Raw genomic sequence first — 22380 nt, forward strand, 5'->3', positions numbered from 1 at the left:
GTGTACACATAAACAACAGGTGGAGTAACATGGAGAATGAAATGCTGTGTAAGTAGTTACTGTTGGAAGACTTTTATTTCAAAGTTTAGTTATAAAAATGCCATCCCAGGATTCTCTGTAGGAAGAACAATGCTTTTTAAGCTGTCAAACTGTGTTGACTTGTGTGTCAGGGCTCAAGTGTTTTGGGATCATCAACACACCAGGATGTAATCAAGCATCCGCTTTATACCCATTACAAGCAGTTCTGAATGAAAATGAGAGAATCTGTGAAATTACAATAACTGGGGGGAAAATATTAAAGCAACAAATTAATTTCTTGCAAAAAGACGAGTAACCCCAGTAAGCCCAGGCTACAAACCTCAGTTCCCTGAGTTAGTAACAAAGAATATCCCAATGGAGGTGACCGCTATCAAAAATAACCTTAAGCTACTGTAGGATTTGTCTAAAGGGGTGATATCTGTTTATTAGAAAATACATTATTCTACTGTGCAAGCACTAGTGTGTGATTAAAGTCTGATTAGAATTTCATTTGTGCAATCTACTAGCAAGGCAACCGATACAAAGAGGTATGTTGTAATCCTACAAATTTTATGAATTAAAGCTGCTGTGTGTGTGTGTGTGTGTGTGTGTGTGTGTGTGTGTGTGTGTGTGTGTGTGTGTGTGTGTGTGTGTGTGTTAGTGAGTCAGTTAAAAGCTGCATTCAGGGTTCTGCTGCAAGTGATTTTGCAGTTTGTTTTTAGCAGATTTAAGCTTTGTTTGCTGATGCATCTACATTGAAAACTCTCTGTTTAGGGCGTTATTTTTTTGAACTCCTGTTATAGTAAATTATACCATGCAGATCTAAGGCCTGTATGCGAGCATACAACCAAATCTGTTATTTAAAACTTAAAAAAATTCAGTTCAAATTGTATGTTCTTATTTTGTTACAGTGCATTCAGGATTATAGCTATATACAATGTTATTTGTACAAAAAAAACCCAATGCCCATCGCTGGCTTTTTATAAACAAAGTGTACAGGTAGATACAACTTGCAGCAGCGCAGAGGCTGAATCCAATATTGCTTTGTTGTGAAACATGACAACATTGTCATAAAAGACCTTCCGAGACAGTGATTCAGTGTGTCCAGACCGCTCATGGCTCCGTTTGTCACGTTAAAGTGTCTCTCAGGAACAAAAGCAAGTTTCAGTGTCATCCTCAAGGAAGTGTGTCTCCAACAGTCTTGCCTCCAGTGTGTGTGTGTTTGTGTGTGTGTGTGTGTGTGTGTGTGTGTGTGTCCAGACCAGGATAGCTGCTCAGTGTCTCAGCACCATAAATGTCCATGTTGAGGTGGACTTTGGGTCTGTCCTTGTGACCTTCAGATGTGAAGTCATTGAGAGCCTTTGTCAATCAACCAAGAAATGTCTCCAGTCCTGCAACCCCCCCCCCCCAGAAAAAACAGCCGTGAGACACATGTACATGTTTATCAGGTCGATTGCTGACAACTCCCTACACATGGTCAATATGAGTGAAATGGAAAACAGAAAAAGCTCATATTTGTTCTTACTTGCCCATCCGTGCTAACATCCTTCAAATTTTGAGTTTGCATTATTAGAAATGAAAGACATTAGAGACGTGAGGAACACTACAGTCAAATCTGACCAAAACAGACAGAAATGTATGCAATAACAATAAAGTAACACAAGTACAGCAACGTGACATCAGTGTGGTACCACTTTATTTTACAGGTCCCATAGTTTGATAATAATAATAATAATAATAATAATAATAATAATAATAATAATAATAATAATAATATTCACATTTAATAATGAAGGAACAGACATGCAAATGCAATGACATTTTTTAAGTGTTTATTAATGTATTGGTCAACAACTTTAACTCTGTGACTGGTGTACTGTATAAACAGATAATGAATGACACAATATACTACGAAAGTATTGCAATCATATAAAATATAACTTCATATTTTATATATAAGTATGAAATTCTGAGCATGATTTTGTTGTATTTATTAATTAGGGTTCAAACTGCGAAGCAGTAGAACCATATTGTGTTTGTGCCAGTTTATTATTATTATTATGATTATTATTATTATTATTATTTGTCTTATGCCGCGGCTCAAATTTCCATGAGCTGGAATGAGCTAGAAACACAAAACCTGGCCCAATAACTGGAAATGATGTGCAAATGCTTCCACAGAAATATGAGCCCAATCGGCCACATGGTGGCGCTGTAATTAAGGACCAAAAATGCAATTTTGAACAGGCCACGCCCCTCACACCGTAAATCCGACTGAATTTCTCTCACAAGTCAAGCTCAATGTCCTCTACAAAAAAGCCTCTGGGAACACTAAAGTCCGCCGTGATGGATTTTTTTGCTAATTTGCATAATGTGAAAAACAGTAAAATGAATAGCACTTTTTGAATTTTGTCTCTATCGACACCAATTTTTTAATACAGCATCGCAGGACTGATTTACACTTTTCTATTATAAATTAGCAAGATCGGTCAAAAAACATGGTCGCCATCAACCAAAATATCTTCGCCAAGGGCGGGGCTTAGCACAAAATTAACAACTGTCCAATCATCACAAATCTTGGGAGAAATCTTCAGTCCGTGTTTGGGAATAGGCATGAGCTTGACCCATAGGGGGCGCCACAAATGCCAAAAAACTGTACCTAAAAACCTGGTGGACAGAATTTCACCAAATTCGGTGTGCATGCTCTGCAGGCAAGTATTAACCAAAATCTAAAGTGCCATATTGATTGGTGCAAGTGGGAGTGGCCTATCACATATTTGCTCAGAACTCAAGATGTCTTTGAGCAATCCTAATAAAACACCATAGACATCCCACACTATCTCCTGAACATACACACCAAGTTTTGTTCAAATCCGATGAAGGGGTGACGAATGGCGAAACTTTGAGTGTGCAATTATTGAAACGCTGCAGGCAAGCATGTGATTGGTCTCACTCCTTTCAAACAGAATTAAGCAAGCTGAGGTGACTTTGCTCGTTGCTGCCTGTGGCTTTAATTTTGGCCCGTCGAGCTGCTTCCTTCCTTTCAGCGAAAAAAGGTTTGAACCCGCTATGCCGGCTATATTATTATTTATTTATTAATTAAGTATTTATTTATGTATAATACTTTGTCTTCCCTCTCCATGACAACTGAATTCAGTAAGTGGACCTTGGTTTAGGATTGTTTTTATTTCCGAAGTCAAGAATGAACCTTGACCATTACAACATTACGTAACCTGTAAAATAACACGTCACTTAAGCAAAATAACAACTGGTGTTATTTTTCTGTGGTACTCTGACGTCTAGTTTCAATAGGCCAACATGTTGGCTTGTATAATACTTTCCATGTGATTAAAGTCACAAGCCCCACGACTCGATGTGTTTTCATCAGTGATAACATTTGTTTTAACACTTGTTTTTCTTCACAGTAAAACCCTAAAGAACATAACAGCTATTGTAACCGTGACCAGATTTAAGTCTGGGAAGGAAACTTACTCCACATCTCGTTTCTTAATCGTCTTTCCAGATCCTAAGACCTCTGCCACTCTGGACACAATGGGATCATAGTTCATGCTGGCAACAGCAACCACCTCCTCACTCCTATAGATGGGCCAGAGGAAGAAAAAACGAGAAACCAAGAGTCACTATTTAAGACTAAAGTAGGCTCATAAATACAGAGAAGATAACACAAATTAAACCCAAATATGCATCTATCAGAATCAGAATCAGAATCAGAAATACTTTATTGATCCCCGTAGGGAAACTCTTTGTTCCAGTAGCTCGTCTTTACGTCAGTGCACACAAGAGAAAACGATATTATACACTATAAACAGGTCAGAAATAAATTAAGTAACATGTTGGTATAAGTATAAGATAAACTAAGTGTCTACCTTACATTTTCCAGTTTATTTAAGATTGTTATGAAAAATTAACTAAGAATCAACACAAAACAAAACATACCTGGCGTAAAAAGCCACAAATCTCAGTTCATCCAGATCTCCTTGTATAATGACATCATCAAATCCATCACCATAACCTTCACAAATAGAAAATTATATACATGTGTGTACTTGTCAAAAAACAGTCCAATTCAGACTCAATTCAGTCTTAGGTCTTTATTTTTACAGCTAGATGGCAGTGGAGTAACTACACTTGACAACCTGTGATCTTTCTCTGCCTCATAACACTGATCACTGACTAACACTGCTAAAGCAAACACTCTTTAATCCAAAGATAGAGGCCTGTACCTACCTGCATAGCGTATGGTCTTCCCAAACATGGCTGACCAGAAGTAAGGCACAGTTTTGATCTCAGTGGCTCTGCCCATCATGCTGAGAGCTGCCACCCTTCCTGTCAGTAAGGTCGAAAACAAAAAGAAACATTTACATGCTTGTCTTTAAGCATGTAAACAGCCTTAGATGTGCAGTATCTAAGGATCAAGCTGTAGCACTCACCGTGTACATGAGCCATTTGCCAGTGAGGGATGTTCACCTTCTTGTTGTTGCGTGGCGGGAAAGGAAAGATCACCACATCTCCCCCAGCAAAAACCCCATCAGCATTTGTCTGCATCATCTGGGAGAAAGTTTAGGGTAAATTAACAAAATGGGACAAAACACTTTCACTCAGGCTTCAGGCTTTGCAAAATACCTTGTTAACAGTGATGAAGCCCTTGGAGTCCATGTGGATGCCGCTTTGTTTCAGGAAGCCTGTTGCAGGAATACTTCCTGCAGGAGAGGAGACGCATAAAAGAAAACAGGTTGAATATGGAGCTGCTGAGGACCAACAATTCAAAATTCATCAAAAGGGAGTTTCATCATCTGCTGATTACATTTCACTGCAGATATTGAGCGAAGGTGAATTTTACATCATCTTTGACATCACCTGCTCCGATGACACACACGTCTGCCCGCAGGACTTTTCCACTCTTCAGTACCACCTCTTTCAGCTGTGTAACAGGGAAAACAAAATGTCCATGTACTAGATATGATACACTAACAGCTTTCACACTTCTATTAATTCTATGAGTTGAACACAAATTTACTCTTAAAGCCTCTAAAACCTTTTTTTTCTGCCATCCTCTTATCATGAGTGATGGGTTCATACATACATTAAACACACAAAGTTAGAGTTGTTTATGTCATTTCACGTAAGAGATTTCAGTCATTGTGTTTTTGTCCTTGCTTTTCCAAGCTGGAAAACGGTGGTGTCCAAAATCACACCCTGCTTACTACATTTTAGCCTCCACCATTTTAATTGAGTGTCCAGGTTCTTCCCTCAGAAAGTCATTTAATGTTTTAAGAAAAATACTATGAAAGCAAATTTTCAGGGGCTTTAAAGTTGACACACTCCTTTACACAGCTTTAATTTTGGTTAATTTTCTCATGTTTCTTATCTGACTCATCTTCATCATGAATTAAACAAGAGAGGATAGTGCTGCTGAGCATCATGTCATGCAGTTTCTCTCACTTTCTGAATACCTGTCCATGATGGCCAATCATCTCTGACACCTCGTTCAGCATGTAGAACTTCACCCTGTTTACCTCAAACAGCTGCAAAGACAAAACATGCCACAGACAGGGTAACCGTGTGAAAACATTTGCATGTGTCTGCTTTGCTGATGAGAAGATTTACTCTCTCTTGTGGTTACTGGGGTATTGATCAGAAAAAACGTGATTTGCATTTTCCATAGAGAGCAATGATGATAGTATTCTGGAGGTGCACCTTCATTATGGCTTTCCCTACTTTCTCCCCGAGAGCTTTTTTAAAGGGGACTGACTCGATCCCAATGACAGAGACCGAGTGGGCCTTGTCAGTTAGAGCTGCAGCCACTTCCATACCTGCCAACACAACAAATAAACGACAAATTAAAGGAAAAACCTGAATGAATGAGTGGAGAAACATAACAGATGCGGATGCTACCATACAGGGCACGAGATGATGTGAATCATATGTTACGGCTTTCACAGTCACCAGGATTCGTACTTATCAAATTGCAAAAAGTGAAAACTTGAACTTAAAAAGTTAAAAGTACAAATCTGTCATTTTTACTTATTTGTAAACTTAAGATTAAAAGCTATTTATCAAATTTCTTATTACTTAAAAGAGAGCTCCAGAGGTATCTTGAGTTGTCCATCAGTAGATCTTTCATAGCTGCAGTACAGAAACAGGTGAGCACACACCTTTTGAGACATGTTTTGGATTCTACAAAACTATTTCTCTGAAGCTGCAGAATTTCTATCCCATTCCAGTTTGGTTTTCTTTTGTTTCCATTTCAGCCAGTTTATATGTTTTTATATGTTAATATGTTTTTTGCAGAATAACTTATCACTGAGTAAAATGTAAGGTTTTTTTAAGCAGGGAAGCAGATGTAGGTTCAATCCTTGTCTCTGATTGGCTGTTAATACATGTGATCAATCATGTGATCATTTGAGAGCTGCTCTTAAAGGTCACTCTTACACTTTACTGTAAGTCAGAGTACAGTAAGTCACTTGATAAATGTGTTTTACTTCACACTCAGAGAAGAACTTAATTACTCCTAAGTTGGCTGTAATTCTTAGAGGTTTGATAAATACAAGCCCAAGATTTTGCACCAATGTGTCTGACAGCGCTTTCCAACACCATTAAAACTAAAACACTAAATTAAGGAATATATTTTGTTTCAAGTTTTGGAAACTCCAGTACAGTTTAAGAAACTTTTACAAACAATACCGAGGCATACTGAAGCTGTTCTGGCAGATCATGGCACTTAACTAATTCACTTTCTGGTGTTTTTTTCCCCTTAATTTGTCAGAAATGAGAAGAATGTGTTTGTAAATGTGTCTCTCACCAACAAATGATGTTCCCACAATCACTGCGTTCTTGTTGTTGGCCAGCCTCGCTATGCTGTTAGCGTCCTCAGGCGTTTGGAGATGAAACACGTTCCTGACATCATTGCCTTTGTAGTTCATTGGTTTGGGTCTTTTAAGCAGGAAAATGGAAGCAATCAGATGTCAGTTTATGAATTTATAATCTCAGCTGCTTAATTATCACGTGAAATAAAAGTTTTTCCTCACTTGCTTCCTGTAGCAATAAAGAGTTTCCTGTACTCCATCCTCAAGCCATCTTCAAAGGTCACAGATCGTGTTTTCACATCTATGGCCACAGCCTAAAGCAAACATCGTGGGGTCATACAGGTTTATGCGTTAGATTTTTGAGGAAATTAATTAATTCATTGATTGATTTATCATTAGCCATTATTAAATCTTAAGTCTTCACTTCAGATCACCTCCTCTCACCTCTTTCTCTGTGAGCAGTTCAATGTCATGGTCCTGTAGGAAGTCCATGGAGCGCAATCTCAGCTGCTCTGCTGTGCTGTCTAAAGACTAAGGGTCAGCAAGTTAGTGCTGAGCACATCAATAAAAAGATCAAATAAAATGAAATAAAATCCCTGAATCCAAAAGCAGTCTTTCCAAAAGCAAGAGTTAAGTAATCAGCCAATCAATAATAATCTCTTTCAAGCTCAAACATCCTTTTAGATTCAGTTATGTCTGTTTACTTCTGCACAAGTCACTTTCTTTAAATCTGTGTTGCTGTGAAGTGCTTCCCCAAAGAGCTCCTCCTGTTTTAGCCCCGCTGACCAAAGCAGCACCTCTGCAGTGTGTTATGTAACTTTCTCGGCAAAGTAAGTTCTGTCTCAGTTTACGTGGTCAGGGTCTGTGTACAAACCTTACTCAGTTTAGGCCTGTCATATGGAGGATGTCTGTCCATGGTGCACATGACGATGCGATCGGTGAAGCCCTCTTGCCTTAGTGTCTCTGCACACACCAGACCTGCTGGACCTGCGGAGACGTCCACCATAAAAAGAGAAAGTGAAGGATGATGCTGCTAATAAGAATCATCTCTGAGAAATGAATCAAATACAAGTGGATCCTTGTTGTTGGAGTAGTGGGAAATAAAGAAAGAGAGACAAAAACACATTGACCTGAGCCAATGATGAGAACATGGCTGAAGCCCGTGCTGGAGTTAATGACTGCTGAACATCGGGCCATGGGCTTCGACCTTTTCTGCGACTGAAGAGCCTGGAAATGTTTGTTTTTTTAAAAAGATCTCAGATCAATCAGGTGGACTGTTTATTTCCCTGCACAAACTTCTCCGCATTATTTTTCTTGTTACCTGCTTGTTTGCACGAATGATCACCTTGTCCTTTTCAACTCGGACCTGGAGCAAACAGACATGAGCGATGTGTACACTTTTTGATGGTGCTTAGAGACATGATAAGGCAGGGAATGTGTTAAGAGACAGCACCAGCGGGGAAGGTCACCTGGAAGGTAGGCAGGCTGTCCAGCCCAGGGAAGTCCTCCAGGTCTCCTGTTGCAATGTTGAAACACGCCCCATGCCAGGGACAGCGCACGTGTCCTTTTGATAACACACCTGGAGTGACAGGAAATGAAAGGAATGTCAAGTGTATGATATTATATATCTTCTTCTTATTATTATTATCATTATTATTATTATTATTATTATTGTTATTATTAAGAATGTTAAAATCACACCTGAAAATATTTGACTCACCTTTGACCAGGGGTGCTCCGTAGTGTGGACACTTGTGGGCCATGGCTGAGAACTCCCCATGTTCTTTGATCAACAAAGCTCTGCCACTTCCCAAGTCAACCTCTCGCATCCTGTCACACAAAAACAACAAAGGTGCGTGTGCATTCATAACTGTTTTATGATTAAACCCTTCACAGAAACACACACAAAGGCCATTTTGACAGATGAAAAACAACCTGGAGGAAAAATGTCATGACGACAACTACAGCTACAACTTACCTTCTGTGATTCAGCAGGTAAATCTATGCAGCTAAGCTACACTCTGGTAGCAGCAATGAGCCAAATAAATGAAAGGCACAGTTCACACAAAAACACTAATCATGTATACTGGATGAACGCCAGAAGTGGTTCATTTGGTTATTAGTGACCATGAAAGCAAGACCAAGTAACTTTTGACAGAAGAAATGATACAATCTTCCTCTTACAAATTAAACGTTGAAATTATTAGTGATAAAACCCACCCTTGCTCAATTCCACACACTCTGGGGTGTTGCTGCTGCAGCCTTACTTGGTCTGGTATGAACAGTAGCTTATGGTGGCCAATGTTAGCTATTGTTATCAAACTTTACAACCAGAAGTTGCTGTGTAACTGACATTACTGAGTGAGTTCAATTACTTTATGACTCTTCTCTACTTATGTTACTGTTACAGTAGGTCATAGTTTTTAGCATTCTCCCATAATTGTCACTTGTGGTCGCTGTTCAGCAAAAATTACTTAGTCGGGCTTGAAGATGGCCTGTGCTGAGCGGGACATTTCACAATTAAAAATTAAACTTGTCAAACTAGTAATCCTACCACTGTTTCTAAATTAATGCGAACATATTCTTAGTATTTCTGTACTGCAATGTCTTGTTACTAATTAACCAACATATATACGCTGATACCAATGTATCTCTGATGAGCCAATAAAGGAAAAATTAGTTTTATTGTGTTTTTGTGTGAAGAGTCCCTTTAAGATGTGTACGATGTATATCCTTCTGGATTCTTCTTCATTTCACTCTAATATATTTGTCAGTTTGATTAACATCTGTGTTATGTGCATCATAATAGTACACAACAGCTTATTTACCTCCTCATGCATGTGTGCTGGTGTATCAAGAAAAAAAAGAGTTGTTTTTCATTTTCTTACTGTCCGTTTTCCAGATCTTTAACATGACAGACAGAGGCTTCCACATAGTCCCGTGGTTTGTGGTAGAGGGGGGGCGGGGTACAGTCGTCATCAGAGCCGTGTCCCAGGGCCCCGTTAGGTCTGCAGTCAGCAAAGGGACTCGCTTTGCCATTAGGTGACAGCCCGTCCACCTCTTTTTCTTTTTCCAGGAGAGAGAGTTCCACTTTAACTTCAACTGCACAACACAGACACGTCTAACTTAGGTATCATTCATTCAACATGCAATATAAATCCAGATTTAAAAACACACAACAGTTGAAAATCAGTCATGCAAAGCACCAAAACGTTCCCGTGCAGAGCATGCGCCAAACATACTTTAAAACTGTTTTACCAAATTTACCAGTGATATGGAAAATCCACAAAAACTGAGATGGATAGCTCAACATTTTGCTACTGAATTTAAAACAAACCACACATTACTCTCCATACCTCTCAATCTGTCTATATCTAAATTAACTTACTAGACTGGAAAATATGATTTTGACCGGATAACAATGCCTCAAATAATTAAATTTCCACAAAGGAAACTGACATAAACACAAAAACCTGCTTAAACCAGCAGTGTTTTGTGTTTTGTTCTGTTCTGCTGCTTTCCTAAAGAGAAACGAAAAAAAAGAATGGAGTATATTTATCTGTCTTTTGGGAGACATTCAGTTTTCTTTGATGACATCTGATGCTGCTGTTGGTTTTATATTTCTGAACATTAAGAAATGGTTGTGTAACTCCCTTTTGCACTGCAGCAGGCTTTATCTGTTCGCCTGGAAAAATGTGCTGATCATCCGGTTCTTACACAGTAATCTGGCTGGAATTTTCTCCTGCTGAGCGAGTCTTAATTAAAATCAATGGAAAATCATAATAGTGAGTGCAATTGCCGGAGAAAAGAAAGAGAAAGCTTTCCACAGCTGAAGAGAATCTCGAGATGCTGCCGTAATGTCTGCTGCTAAATCACCGCACTGATGGTGATCAGCACTAAAAAGTTACCTGGTTTAGAACAACGTACCAAAATATTTTCCGTAATGCTTTTATTTTGATCTTTTCAGCTTTAACACAGACATTTTATTTCTCTGTGAGTGAGCACAGGGTTTAGATCCTTAATTTCACACTATTCGTAACCTTTCTGTATTTCTTCACATTTTTATGCTATGTTGTGTCTATAAGCTCTTCCTCCCTCATAGACCCTGTCATGGTACCAATTTACTATATATTTACCATATATTCAGTGGGAGTTATTTTCATTTATACTTCACACTTCAATTTTAGGCCATATCTCTCTTGGTTTTAGCAAAGCAAAATAAACACAATAAATCATGGAGTGTGATTTATAATGATTAGATTTTATATAGTTTGATTTATTTTCTAATTAGTCAAGACTATCTATGTTCTGATGATAGCAGCTCCTCCAGAAATGATGGTAAAAAAGTATGCATTCAAATTGTGCTACTCCAGAAAACTTTGTTTTCTGTGCGGGTAAACAAGCTTTCAATCCAATTCAATGGGGCTTTAGTGGCATGGGAAACAGACTTGCCAAAGCAAGTAAAACATGTAACATAAATATTTCACTGTCTCCTCAAAGTCTCCTTGGTGGATTTTTCAGCAACACAATATTCTTTATGTGACAAGACAATCTATCTAAAACCTTTCCTGTGTGAAAGACTATTTTAATAGATATTCCTGATACGATTGATTTGTTATTGATTGTTAGCTGGAGGTCCCACTGTGTTAGACACTGACTAATTAGTCCTCAGAGGCCAGCAGCCAGCAGCCTCTGTTCAATCATTTGTACACAGACATCTAGTCCCTCATTCCTCACTTCACCTCCATGAGATGTACTGAACAGATGATTTGATCTCAAAGCTTTTGTGTCTCCATCGACTTGAATGGGAAGTACAGTGTGTTATCATCAGCTGCAAGACTGCAGTGAAACATGATAGCTTATCTCTTAGCCATGCTGACACTAAAATGGATACACACACGTGTTTCAGCATCATATTTTGATATTCATGTCTTAGTATGTAATCATCTTGACCAAAGATGCCACAGAGAGCATTAAAATTCTTCCCACACAAAACACTATAGCGCGAACAGAGGAGGCAGGATATGAGAGGACATGTATAACAGGATTTGGAGGCAGTAGGTAGCTTTGAAAATGATTCAAACTGAACAAACTGTTCCTACATTTTTTTTTAAACAAATTGTTAAAAAAATAACTGGTTTCTCCATGGAAACAGTACAATATTCAAACATGTGTTTTCAGTTAGATTCATTGACATTTTAAAAATTATTGATGGACAGAGTGTCTTTCCTGTATTAACAATAACGTATTTTAATTGGAATCAAAAGCAAAATCAATGGATCTTTCTATTATCACTGTATTATTTTCCTCTACTTCATGTTTACAAGTACTACATGGACTGCCATGTTGTGAAACGTTTCTTTCATGGGAGTATTATCTAGTGCGCGGAGTAATGTACTTTGGTCCAGCACCTATAGGATTTAACGTGTTTGGATATGCGTGCATTTGTAAACGTTTTGAAACTTTTCTTTAAAATACTTATTTTATTGACACTTTTTAATATTTCAATAAGAGGAAATATCATTAACAATATTGCAAATATTATTAATATTGTGAGAATTATTTCAACCACATTGCCCAACCCTCCTGGAAATACTAAAAACAGGATAGCATCTACAGGGGTGGACAAAATAACAAGAACACCTTACAACACCTCCAGTACAACAACAGCACAAACTTATTACCATAGCGGTGTTTTATTATATATTTGTATTGCAGTACATAAGACTGTAAGATGTTATGTTGATGTTATTTTGTCCTCCTCCTGTAGGTGAGTGTACTCTAGAAACACCTGTTTTTCTTCACCTGCACAATAGCTGTTATTGTGCTTGTTTGGTGTATCATTTCTTTCAAACTGAACTCACCTACACCTGATTGAGATAGGGAAACATGCTGGTTACCTGGTTTGGGTTTGGAGAAGCATCCTCCCATGGTGGGCCCAAGATTGAGGGACACCCAGGGAGAGGGAGGGAGGGGGGAGAGGGAGGGGAGGCGCGGTCAGATCCTCGGGCTGGGCTGCTTGGTTGGGAGGTGACAATAACACAGAACTGTGTGTATGAGAACCTGCAGGTCCAGGCTGTCCATCGCACACGTCAGCTCCTCCACATAATCTGCATGGACACACACACACACACACACACACACACACACAACTGACAGATCTGTCTCACTGGTTTACATGAGTGTAAAGTCTGATAACAGGATTAATGCTGTTGTCAATGCTTTTTAGTTTATCAAATTGACAAATCATTTGGTCCCCATTTGTCTCCATACTTTTTTTTTTTGGTCCTGGGTTTTCTAATCAGTCATAGTCACTGGCTGTGTTTGTGTTATTTATCACAAAAAGTGTCTGAAAGAGTCAGGATTAGACTACCAAGGAAAGATATTCCAATTATTTTCTGTGTGTGTCTATATAACATGTTAGTGCTTGTAAAAAGGAAGCAATTGTGTTAATTAGGAACATTTCCACACACATTGTTACCGTTGTTCATGCATATTACATGGGAAACCGTTAAATATTAACAGCACTCCGACACCTATTAACTTTCTCGTCACAATGCGCTTTAAAGGGAAGCAGGGGCCCCTTGAAATCCCCCTTGTTTTGTTGCCATGTTGCCCTCACATTTCTGCCAGCTCTGGTATTTCACCCACACATACAGTAGTTAGTTACTCACAGAGCACTGGCTGCTATGAATCTGAGCGAGATGCGGGATGGCAGGTGTATCACCCAACATGGTGCAATCCATCACCGAATTATCCTTTTGAGGTACAACCAAAAGGACTGCTTGATATTCTGAGCACATCTTAATGTCCTTGAACTTCAGAAAAAAAGTGTGCAGTGTTGAATGGAGCACTGCTTAGAAAAAGTTCCCGAGAACTAAAGTGAAATGGAAAGATCTGCTCTGACTGGCCACAACTGAGCAGCTGAGATTGAGTTATTCTATCTAAACTATGTATTTGTTTGCAGTGGGTGAAAGTAATTATGTTAATTTACTGTGCTTCAGTATAATTTGGAGGTACTTGTACTTTACTTGAATATATTCATTTTGTGCTACTTTGTACTTCCATTCAACAACATTTCAGAGGGAAATGTTGAACTCACTACATTTATTTGACAGCTTTAGTTATGCAGATTAAGATTTTAGGTAAAACAAGAAAACATATGATGAACTTATAAAATTTCAACACATTGTCAAAAATGTAATCAGTAATTCTCAACCTTTTTGGCCTGTGACCTCTTACAAAAAGCAGAGTGGCCCCTTGTTATATTTCAGATGTCTATGAGTTGTTAGCAATTCCACCAAAGGGGGAAATAACTGTTTACTACCCAGAAAGGCAAACTTATCCCACATTTCACACAAAAGCTAAAGATAAGAAGAGTCCAAACAATAAATACAGATTTGTGTAGTAGAATTTTTTTTCTTCTTTCCTACCTCATTAATCATCTCACAACCCCTCAGATTTATCTTGGAGGGGCCGGACCCCTAGGTTGGGGAATCAATGGACTAAATTACCTGACTGTATTTAAAGTAGTTAAACTAGCTCCACCTTGACCAGCTAAAACAGTAAAATTCTGCTTACACATGGACGCATCACTGTTAACAATCCAATAATATCACTTGTAAAAATATATCAGTCAGAGGAGACATTTTACTGCAGAACCAGTACTTTTGCTTTCAATACTTTCAGCATATTTTGCTGCTAAAACTACTGTACTTTTAATTAAATAGGAATTTGAATGCAGGTCTTTTACTTGTAATTGAGTATTTTTCCATTGTTGTCTTAGTACTTTTACTTAAGTGAAGGATCTAAATACTTCTTTCACCACTGTTTGAGACATGTTTCACTGAACATGTTGTTGCTGAAAGTAATGTAAAACCAAAAATACTGTACAAAAATAGATTAAACCAAATGATGATTTTTGGCTCTAATGTTATGTCAGATCTCCCACAAGTGGAAAAGCCTCTTTTTGGTCTGTATTCCTGCACTATGCTTCCCAATCTCCGCGTGAAGCACTTACATTTTCCTGTATTCAGTTAACAGCCATGCTATCACAGCAGAGCCTTTGATGTTTTTTGTTTCACTAAATACAGAGAGCAACATATCAAATCACTTTCTGAAGAGAGAGGCTACGTAGGAAGACTTCTCTCTCACACGTTGCCCCTTTAATAATTTGTCACCACTGAAATTTGGATGAACAACAAATCGCAAAGAGTTGCCATGCTGGAGTTCCAGCAAACCCAAGATATTTTGTGCAAAAACTAAAGTAGGTTAAGCAGATTTGGTCCTCACAACATATGACGCAGATCCCGCTCTCTCACTGTTGGGCCTGTCCCCAAGCAGTGCTAATAATCCTGCCTGCAAACAAGCTGTCAGTTTTACTCATGTCCCTACAAATGTAATACCTGTTACAGGAATGCTAGAGGGGAGAATTAGCACAATGCAGCTCCTAGTTGGTGGCGAGGAGGCCGATCTATAAACTGACTAGGAGTGAAAAAAGCAGGAATGTTGAGCACCAAAGTGCCTATGATCTGACAGACAAATCCATCATTCAAAAGTGGACAAAATGTATTCTACAACAGCAAACAGTGATGTTATTGCTCTACAAAGATGAACCCACCACATGAGGGCACTCATGAAAAAGGGACATCAGTCTTTACATTTGTACAAAGTACCCCAGCAGAAGAGCTTCGCTCTATAATGCAGATATAAAGCAAATATCCCATATTCCAGCTAGTAACGCACCTGATCCTCACCATTAAACATTAGCAGCAGAGGAGCAAATGCTGTAACATCCATATGTAGTAAAAAACAAAAACAAAGGTAAAAGTGGGCATTTCATTTGTTCCTGTCAATTATATGTCACTTTACAGCACTTCCCAAGCCCTGGACTTGCAGCAGCACCTGAATAAAAGAAGAGCTGCTGGGTCATTCACCTCCAACAATCCAAACTGGCGGCCTCTGTTTTATTCAAACACTTGCTTGGCAGGTATGTTAGCCTGTAGTTAACGATTAGGGCTCTCTGATCCTCAACTGATAAAGGATTCAGAGCTCACAACAATCTAACTGTACTTTCAATATTTGGCCACACCTCTTTCGCCTGGTTTGTGAAATACAAGATAAGGCCAAGGAATCATCCCGATTGCGTAAACCAACTGTAATCTTTGATCTTTTTAGCATTTCATATTTTGACTGTTCACAATGGAAGGAGGCACAAGCGAGGGGAAAGTAGTGAAGTGTCTCAGGTCATGTTTGAAGTTAGATTTATGCACCTTCGTCAACTGGGTCAACAGGATGTTTCCAAAAATGCCAAGAAGCTTTTGATTGACTTCTATTTATTCTATTGCCTACGTGTCTTAACTATAAAAGAATAAAGAGTGGATGACAGTTAAACACAATCCCCAGTAAGAAGCTCTAGTACATGACACAATCAGACATTGTGAGCAAGTTCATTCCCACCATTCTTGACCAAGTTTGTACAAATGTTTATATTGTTTGCTTGTACTTAAATGGTAATGGCTAGTACATTGTTACAGTCAAGATCAGGAGAGCTGACAACAGCTTCATAAGGTCCCAAACAATTTCTAAAATGTGCATATTGTGTGTATAAAAACAAAAAATAATGTAATATAATGTCTAAAGTCTGACCCATGTTTTTGTCATTAGCAGGCAACAGAGGTCATATAGTTAAGCTTTTAAAGGATTTCAAAAACAAACCTTTAGTGTTAAGTGTAATACGTGGATGCCACGTGGCTCCAGAAAACAATGATTATACTGTCATTCAGCATTGTTTCAGCACTCAAAGAAATTCATCAAGGAGAAACATCTTGCATTACTTTCTCCATTTCTCCTGTATAAAGTTGACCCAATATTTACATTGTGTATTTTATATTCTACCGTAAAAGCTAAAGCTGGTTAACAATGGCACTACTGACTTCTTTCAGGTCATTTTGCTGCTGCTTTGAGCAATAACCTCTCCATGATGTCATGGAAAACTAGAATTGTGGTTTAGAGAAGGGTGTACACCCCCACAGAGGAGCTGTGCTTCTATATAACAATTCTGCTATTGACCAGTTTCTCAGCATGCACACACACACACACACACACACACACACACAAGTTGCTATCAAAACCAATAGAAAGTATTAGATTGTGAGATGTACTGTGTGGTTACTGATGTACTAACTATTAAAAGTTTAATCAGCCCTGTAGATGAGCTTTTGATCTGGTCTAATTTTCCAGTGTGTGTAGCAGAACCGATCCATAAATTCAAAGCCACTATGCACTGTAGCTCCTGCTATTGTGAATTCAGTTTTATATACTGCACCAAAGTACATCGTTCCCCAGGGAACCACAGAGCAAACCACTTCAATACAAGCACTCTGTGTGCCCATGCACCAACAAAGGGGAAATCCACTTGCAGAAATTATTATATATTATTATATGCAGAGCATTACATGAACGCATCATATTAACCAATAAACCAATAAAACAGAGCTATATTTCCCTAACTCTAAAATGAATAAATGAGCTTACCGGTGTGCATGGAGCAGGTGCACTGAGATCCTGTCAAACTCCCTGGTGCTCAGCTTCCCCTGCGGAGCACGGCAGCATATTAGCACATGAGTCTCCTAACAATCCTGTCCCTCTCCGGGATTGGCTCTGTCCACTGGAGTGTTCCCAGTCTGCGCGTCCTTCTGCACCCTCCTCCGCTCTCCTCTTCTGCCTCTTGATGCAGCAGAGGCTCTAGTGAGTGTGTGAGTGTGTGAGTGTGCGCGCTCTGCCCCTCACAGAGCCCCCCTCCAGCAGCAGACTGAGCCGACCGGTCGTGGGAGTTGCTCTCTTTCCCTGGCTGAGCCTGCAAATGCAGCACGGAGGACCTTTGCCAGTTCCTCAGCTGTATGCAGTATTGATTGAGTTGCTGAGGGGATGCTAACACAGCATGAATTCTCACCGTTCCCTGCTCTCGTCCTCCCACCCCTCCTTTCTCTTTCTCAAACACACACACACACACACACACACACACACACAAACAAACAAACTTTCCTTCCTGGAGGCTGCTTGCTTTTCTCTACAGATCCTTTCAGCCTCACTTTCAGATGCAGATGTCAAAGACCTGATTTGCCAGTTAAGCCTGATCAAAGACTGCTGCCCTCCCCACTAGTGCACAGACTGGTCTGACTGCCCACATATAACTCTGCCTCCTTACTGTGCATGCATTGTGATGCATGCCTGTGCTGCTGCAGGGGTATCAGCCATTGATAAAACTTATCAGTGTGACATTTATTGTACATCTTAAAAAAACTACTTTTCAGACTGCTGCACACTGTAAACACTAAAACAGCTCCTACAGCATGTGTGTGTTACACGTCTTTCAGTGTGTGCAGCAGAGGGAGAAAGAGTGAAAGTGCAGTTGGTGCAGTAAATCCCACTTTCGGGGCAGGATTAAAAGGTATACTGAGTCTTATAGAAATGAGCTCCCAAGATATTTCCATTCCTTATGCTCCCACTGTGGGAGGAACTGTGCCTCCCCTTTAAATAACTGCTGGGGCAAGGTCATTCACCTGAGATTCATTTCTATGGAAATAATGACAGCATTGACACAGGATGATGATCAGGATGCAGCATCAACAACCCTTACTGGTTTCAGAATGGGTCCAAATGAAAAAGATAAAAGAGATTTCCACTGTGTCTCTACAGTGTGCTGACAGCTGACACGTGCACATGTGCTCCACTGTCAGTATGTTTGTGTTGCTCTCTGCCTGTGTTCATGCACTTGTAAAAGCATGTTTGAGTGGAAGGCAGGGGTGGGCGGCGTGCACATGTACAACGAGATGACTGATCAGGCTCTCCTACGGAGCAGGAAGGGCCGCCTTACATCACCGATACATCACTCAGATTACTAATTGAATTACAGGGGGACTCTCTTCTGCAGGGGCCAGAGAGAGCAGCAGCATCCAAAAGCCCAGATTAAGAGAGAGGCAAGAGACGTGAATGAATCATTCATAAGAAAAAATATCAAATCATAGCCTGCCAAAATATTAATGTCAGCTGTTATTATGGTAGATTCAACCTGACTGTTAGAGCTAAACAGAGTGTTGGTTAAGCAAATGAACATGTTGAACACAATCAAGACACAGCTTGATATGATACAAACTGATTTGTGTAATTTATTCTGTATCATTTCGCGATTTGTTGTGACATCCAAAGAACTGACAAAACATGTCCACATCAGGTCTAATCATCACAACATACAGCAGTATACCAAAGCTAGTGTATTAAGGACTAAGAGGAGCTGGTGGTGCCAATTCCCTCCCCGAAACGAAATTTAACACAGAAGAGCTGCAGCACTGGAATGCAACTATACACTCCTGCCCTGGCAGTGGGTTCACAGACCCTGTGCACCACTAATGTTGGACATTTCCATGCTTGTTCAGATTGGCTGGGGAGACCAGCCAACCATGGGGCTGGAGCGTAGCTATTTACTTAGTGTACTGCTATACATCTTCATGTACTTAACATTTAGGTTATTGTTGTTTTTGTCATATTTTACACTAAATTTGGTCCTAATGATGATACTTTCTTCATCTAGCACATTTGTTTAGAAGCTACAATGATGAACGTTTATCCAAATTTTACTCTTCAAACTAACCTCTAAAATCTAAACCTCTAAATCACAAGTATGTTCACATATGTACAAAACATATGTTTTCTTTGTTTCTCATCTGAAGCCTGATTTTCAAACATTACTGGTGTACCATCAGCATCGGAGAACAATAGTAAGTTTGATTTTGTATAATCAGTACTCCTTAAATTAAAAGACCAGTCAATCAATTTGGTCACTGGTAATATAACAGTAAGAACCAGAATCAGAATTAACTGGTCTGAAATACATTGGCATTGCACCACACTAGATGTAAGTTATTATTATTCTGTCGTGGTATTTCTACTCTTATTCTAAGATAAGTTTTATGTGCATTATTGGCATATCCACTGGTAAATAAAGCCTTCCTATCCTTTTAACTTTAAAGTAATAAACACTACTGCAGCTGCTTATTATCTCACATTACTTTAATAGTTTGTGAAAACCTGATGAGGAAAATCTCTCTATTAATCAGAAACTGAAATTACAGATAGGTGTTTGATACTTTCAGTAACTAGAAATAAACAAATAAAACACAAACCTCTGTATAGCTTTCATGATAATTTAGTCAGAAATGTTATTCTTGTCACTGTCACACAAATAAAGCTACTTAAGTATTTCACAAGTAATGTCAGTATCTCATCACTCAAGTCTACAATCTGACAGGCCTGCATATGAAGTACATGAACGTGCAATGACACATTTGACAATAAGAAGTCTATAACACCTCTGTCTTCAGGTAGTGCTTTGTCCTGTGCTTCACCTGCGGGCTGTTTGGAACACTTGGTGGCCTCTGGTCGAAGTCCCCCATGCACACAGCTACAAAGAAGAGAGTCCCTCCAATGACCAGAGCCAAACCTCCAAACCATCCAGAGAACATCGCCTCTCCATACTCCCACCGTGGCATCACATCAGGAAAACCCTCGTCCCAGAAGTCCACCACTGTTGTGTAGGCCACAAAAGAGACAGGAGCCAGAGTGGTGAGCCCCGACACCCAGGACAGCACCCCGCTGAGGATGAGCAACCGTCTCTTCAGGCCAGGCTGCCGCACACACATCTCGACCCCCTCCAGTCCTGGGAAGGCAGCCAGCAGAGCTAAACCTCCAGTGCCTATAGACACCGACATGAGCACCCTGGAGATCTGCAGGTCCATCGGCAGTCCCAGGATGGACTCGTAAGCCTTACACTGAACCCCCACCTCCTCGGTGTAGAGGCAAGTGTGCCATAATCCAGAGTACCAGTTCTCCACTTCGTTCAGGTCAGAGTTCATCGTCTTCCACAGTGGAAGGAAGGTGGTGATCAGAGAAGTGACCAAACCCCCAAACGTCACAAAGAGTGCAGTCCTTTGCATAATTGTAGTTGTTAGAAAAACCATCTTCTGCCTCTCCACATACGCACTCTGTGCTGAGATTCCTGTGCAGGTCTATGTAACAGGTTGGGAGATCCGGAGTGGCTCTGTAGCCCGTCCCACCTGCTGAGGTAGCATGACCAACCCGGCCAACCCACTTATTCAGCCTCCTTAATAAAATGCACCTGATAAGTAGGAGATAATCAAGGACTGTGGCATGACAACAGACATACTGTTTTGTTTCAGTGTTCAATATCATCACAGTGAACAATGAACTCTGTTTATAGATGAAACCAGATATGTCCAGTGGGATTCTAGGCTGTGTGTGTGCACAAGTGTACTTAAATGAATGAAACATGAGCAAGCATGGGGGGGGGGGGTATACACACAAAAAGAAGAATTAAAAGCTACCCCAGGCATGACTATAATGACCTGTTTCTGCGTAGCTGTGAAATTCAGTCCATCTTTTAAAGTTGGAATGATTTCAGATTAATTGTTTCACTGATGTCACTGATGAGATGTGGGCATTATTTCAGTTAAGACATTTACACTCAGGAAATTTGATTTGCCAGGTGTCTCAGATATCTGGACTATGAATAGCACTTTGTACTCACTGCAACAGTACTTACAACAGAGTCCAAAAGAGTCCAACACTGTGAATTCCACTAAGAGTCTTTACAGATCTTGCAGTACAACTGGCAGCTAATTCAATCTAACTTTTTTTTCTCAATCCCATGAACAAAATGTACTATATAACTTCAAAATAAAACGGCCAAAAAGCCTCAATCATTCCCAAAATGCAACATTTTCTTACAGTCTGTCCATTTTATTCAAGTCATACTTAATGTAGTTTGAATGTGTTTGGGGTTAGGGTTGGCCTGGCTGTCTTGACTACTGTAAAAGAACTTGTAACTTGTAAGATGATTTATACAATACAATGAGCCTATTACATTTTCACTGAGTAAATTAAAATCTTTGCAAGTGCAAAACCTAGCAGAACTGAAGTAATTCACCCTCTCAAACCAAGGAGACTTTGTCTGACCTTATCATCCATAGATCTGTGCAAACTGAAACCCCTGAAGGACAAGGCTAATTTGACGAAAGGTCAAGGATTACGCTTCAGTTTTTTCAGTGTGTAGGTTACAATGGCTTTAGTTTATGGCAAGGATCTGTGTAAGAATTTCACATTTGTGCTGGTATTCAATATAAGAATATTTGTGAATACTGCTGTAATTATAGACTTTCGGAAGAAACCCTATCAGTTCTGACTTTTAAAACATATATCTTTAAGATGCTTACTTTGAGACATGCAGTTTTAAATCCAAGCTATCATAAATATCACAAAGCAGGGATGATGGCTTGACTACTGAGCGGGCCAAGTGGGGATGGCCACAGTACTGTAGTTTAGACGCAAGGTATCTGCTCTTTGCGTGGGTGAAAGTAGGATTAAAGGCAGCTTAAAGGTAAGTTAGGTGTCACCTGTCAGAGTGTTCAGTAGATTTATGACGGCACAGCCTGCTACCCACTGCAGGGCCTAAACATCT

The 22380-nt window shown here is 39.6% G+C and overlaps 2 protein-coding genes across 4 annotated transcripts; both read right to left on the reverse strand.

The window, feature by feature from the left end:
* Window positions 1-56: 56 nt before the first annotated feature.
* LOC122876466 (apoptosis-inducing factor 3) lies at window positions 57-17873 on the reverse strand. Of its 3 annotated transcripts, none has more exons than XM_044196852.1 (21): window positions 17382-17873; window positions 12746-12955; window positions 9734-9911; window positions 8566-8675; window positions 8315-8424; window positions 8167-8211; window positions 7976-8072; window positions 7720-7832; window positions 7290-7376; window positions 7068-7159; window positions 6842-6972; window positions 5737-5852; window positions 5493-5564; window positions 4897-4960; window positions 4663-4739; window positions 4470-4587; window positions 4267-4365; window positions 3976-4051; window positions 3511-3615; window positions 1544-1564; window positions 57-1409 (listed from the first exon to the last, which is right to left on the reverse strand). In XM_044196852.1, the coding sequence occupies exons 2-21, from the start codon at window positions 12774-12776 to the stop codon at window positions 1367-1369; spliced, it is 1785 nt and encodes a 594-aa protein (XP_044052787.1). In that variant the 5' UTR covers window positions 12777-12955; window positions 17382-17873; the 3' UTR covers window positions 57-1366. The 3 variants fall into 3 exon arrangements, with proteins under 3 accessions (XP_044052787.1, XP_044052785.1, XP_044052786.1); XM_044196850.1 differs by having other exon boundaries at window positions 9734-9947; window positions 17382-17872; XM_044196851.1 differs by lacking the exon at window positions 1544-1564 and having other exon boundaries at window positions 9734-9947; window positions 17382-17866.
* Window positions 17874-18997: 1124 nt separating this feature from the next.
* cldn26 (claudin 26) lies at window positions 18998-20936 on the reverse strand. Its single transcript, XM_044196854.1, has one exon. It carries the CDS (start codon window positions 20861-20863, stop codon window positions 20207-20209), a length of 657 nt encoding a protein of 218 aa, XP_044052789.1. The 5' UTR covers window positions 20864-20936; the 3' UTR covers window positions 18998-20206.
* Window positions 20937-22380: the final 1444 nt, after the last annotated feature.

Source organism: Siniperca chuatsi, linkage group LG5 (assembly GCF_020085105.1).
Source record: "Siniperca chuatsi isolate FFG_IHB_CAS linkage group LG5, ASM2008510v1, whole genome shotgun sequence".
Classification (NCBI taxonomy): Eukaryota; Metazoa; Chordata; class Actinopteri; order Centrarchiformes; family Sinipercidae; genus Siniperca; species Siniperca chuatsi.

Excerpts from the sequence above, each read along its gene's own strand:
- LOC122876466 (XM_044196850.1), bottom strand. The coding sequence starts at position 12,776 with ATGGGAGGATGCTTCTCCAAACCCAAACCAG. Across the intron at positions 8,212-8,314 it reads ACAGCCTGCCTACCTTCCAG|GTCCGAGTTGAAAAGGACAA; the intron begins GTGACCTTCCCC and ends TGTTTGCTCCAG. Across the intron at positions 4,740-4,896 it reads CGTGTGTGTCATCGGAGCAG|GAAGTATTCCTGCAACAGGC; the intron begins GTGATGTCAAAG and ends CCTCTCCTGCAG.
- cldn26 (XM_044196854.1), bottom strand. The coding sequence starts at position 20,863 with ATGGTTTTTCTAACAACTACAATTATGCAAAGGACTGCACTCTTTGTG.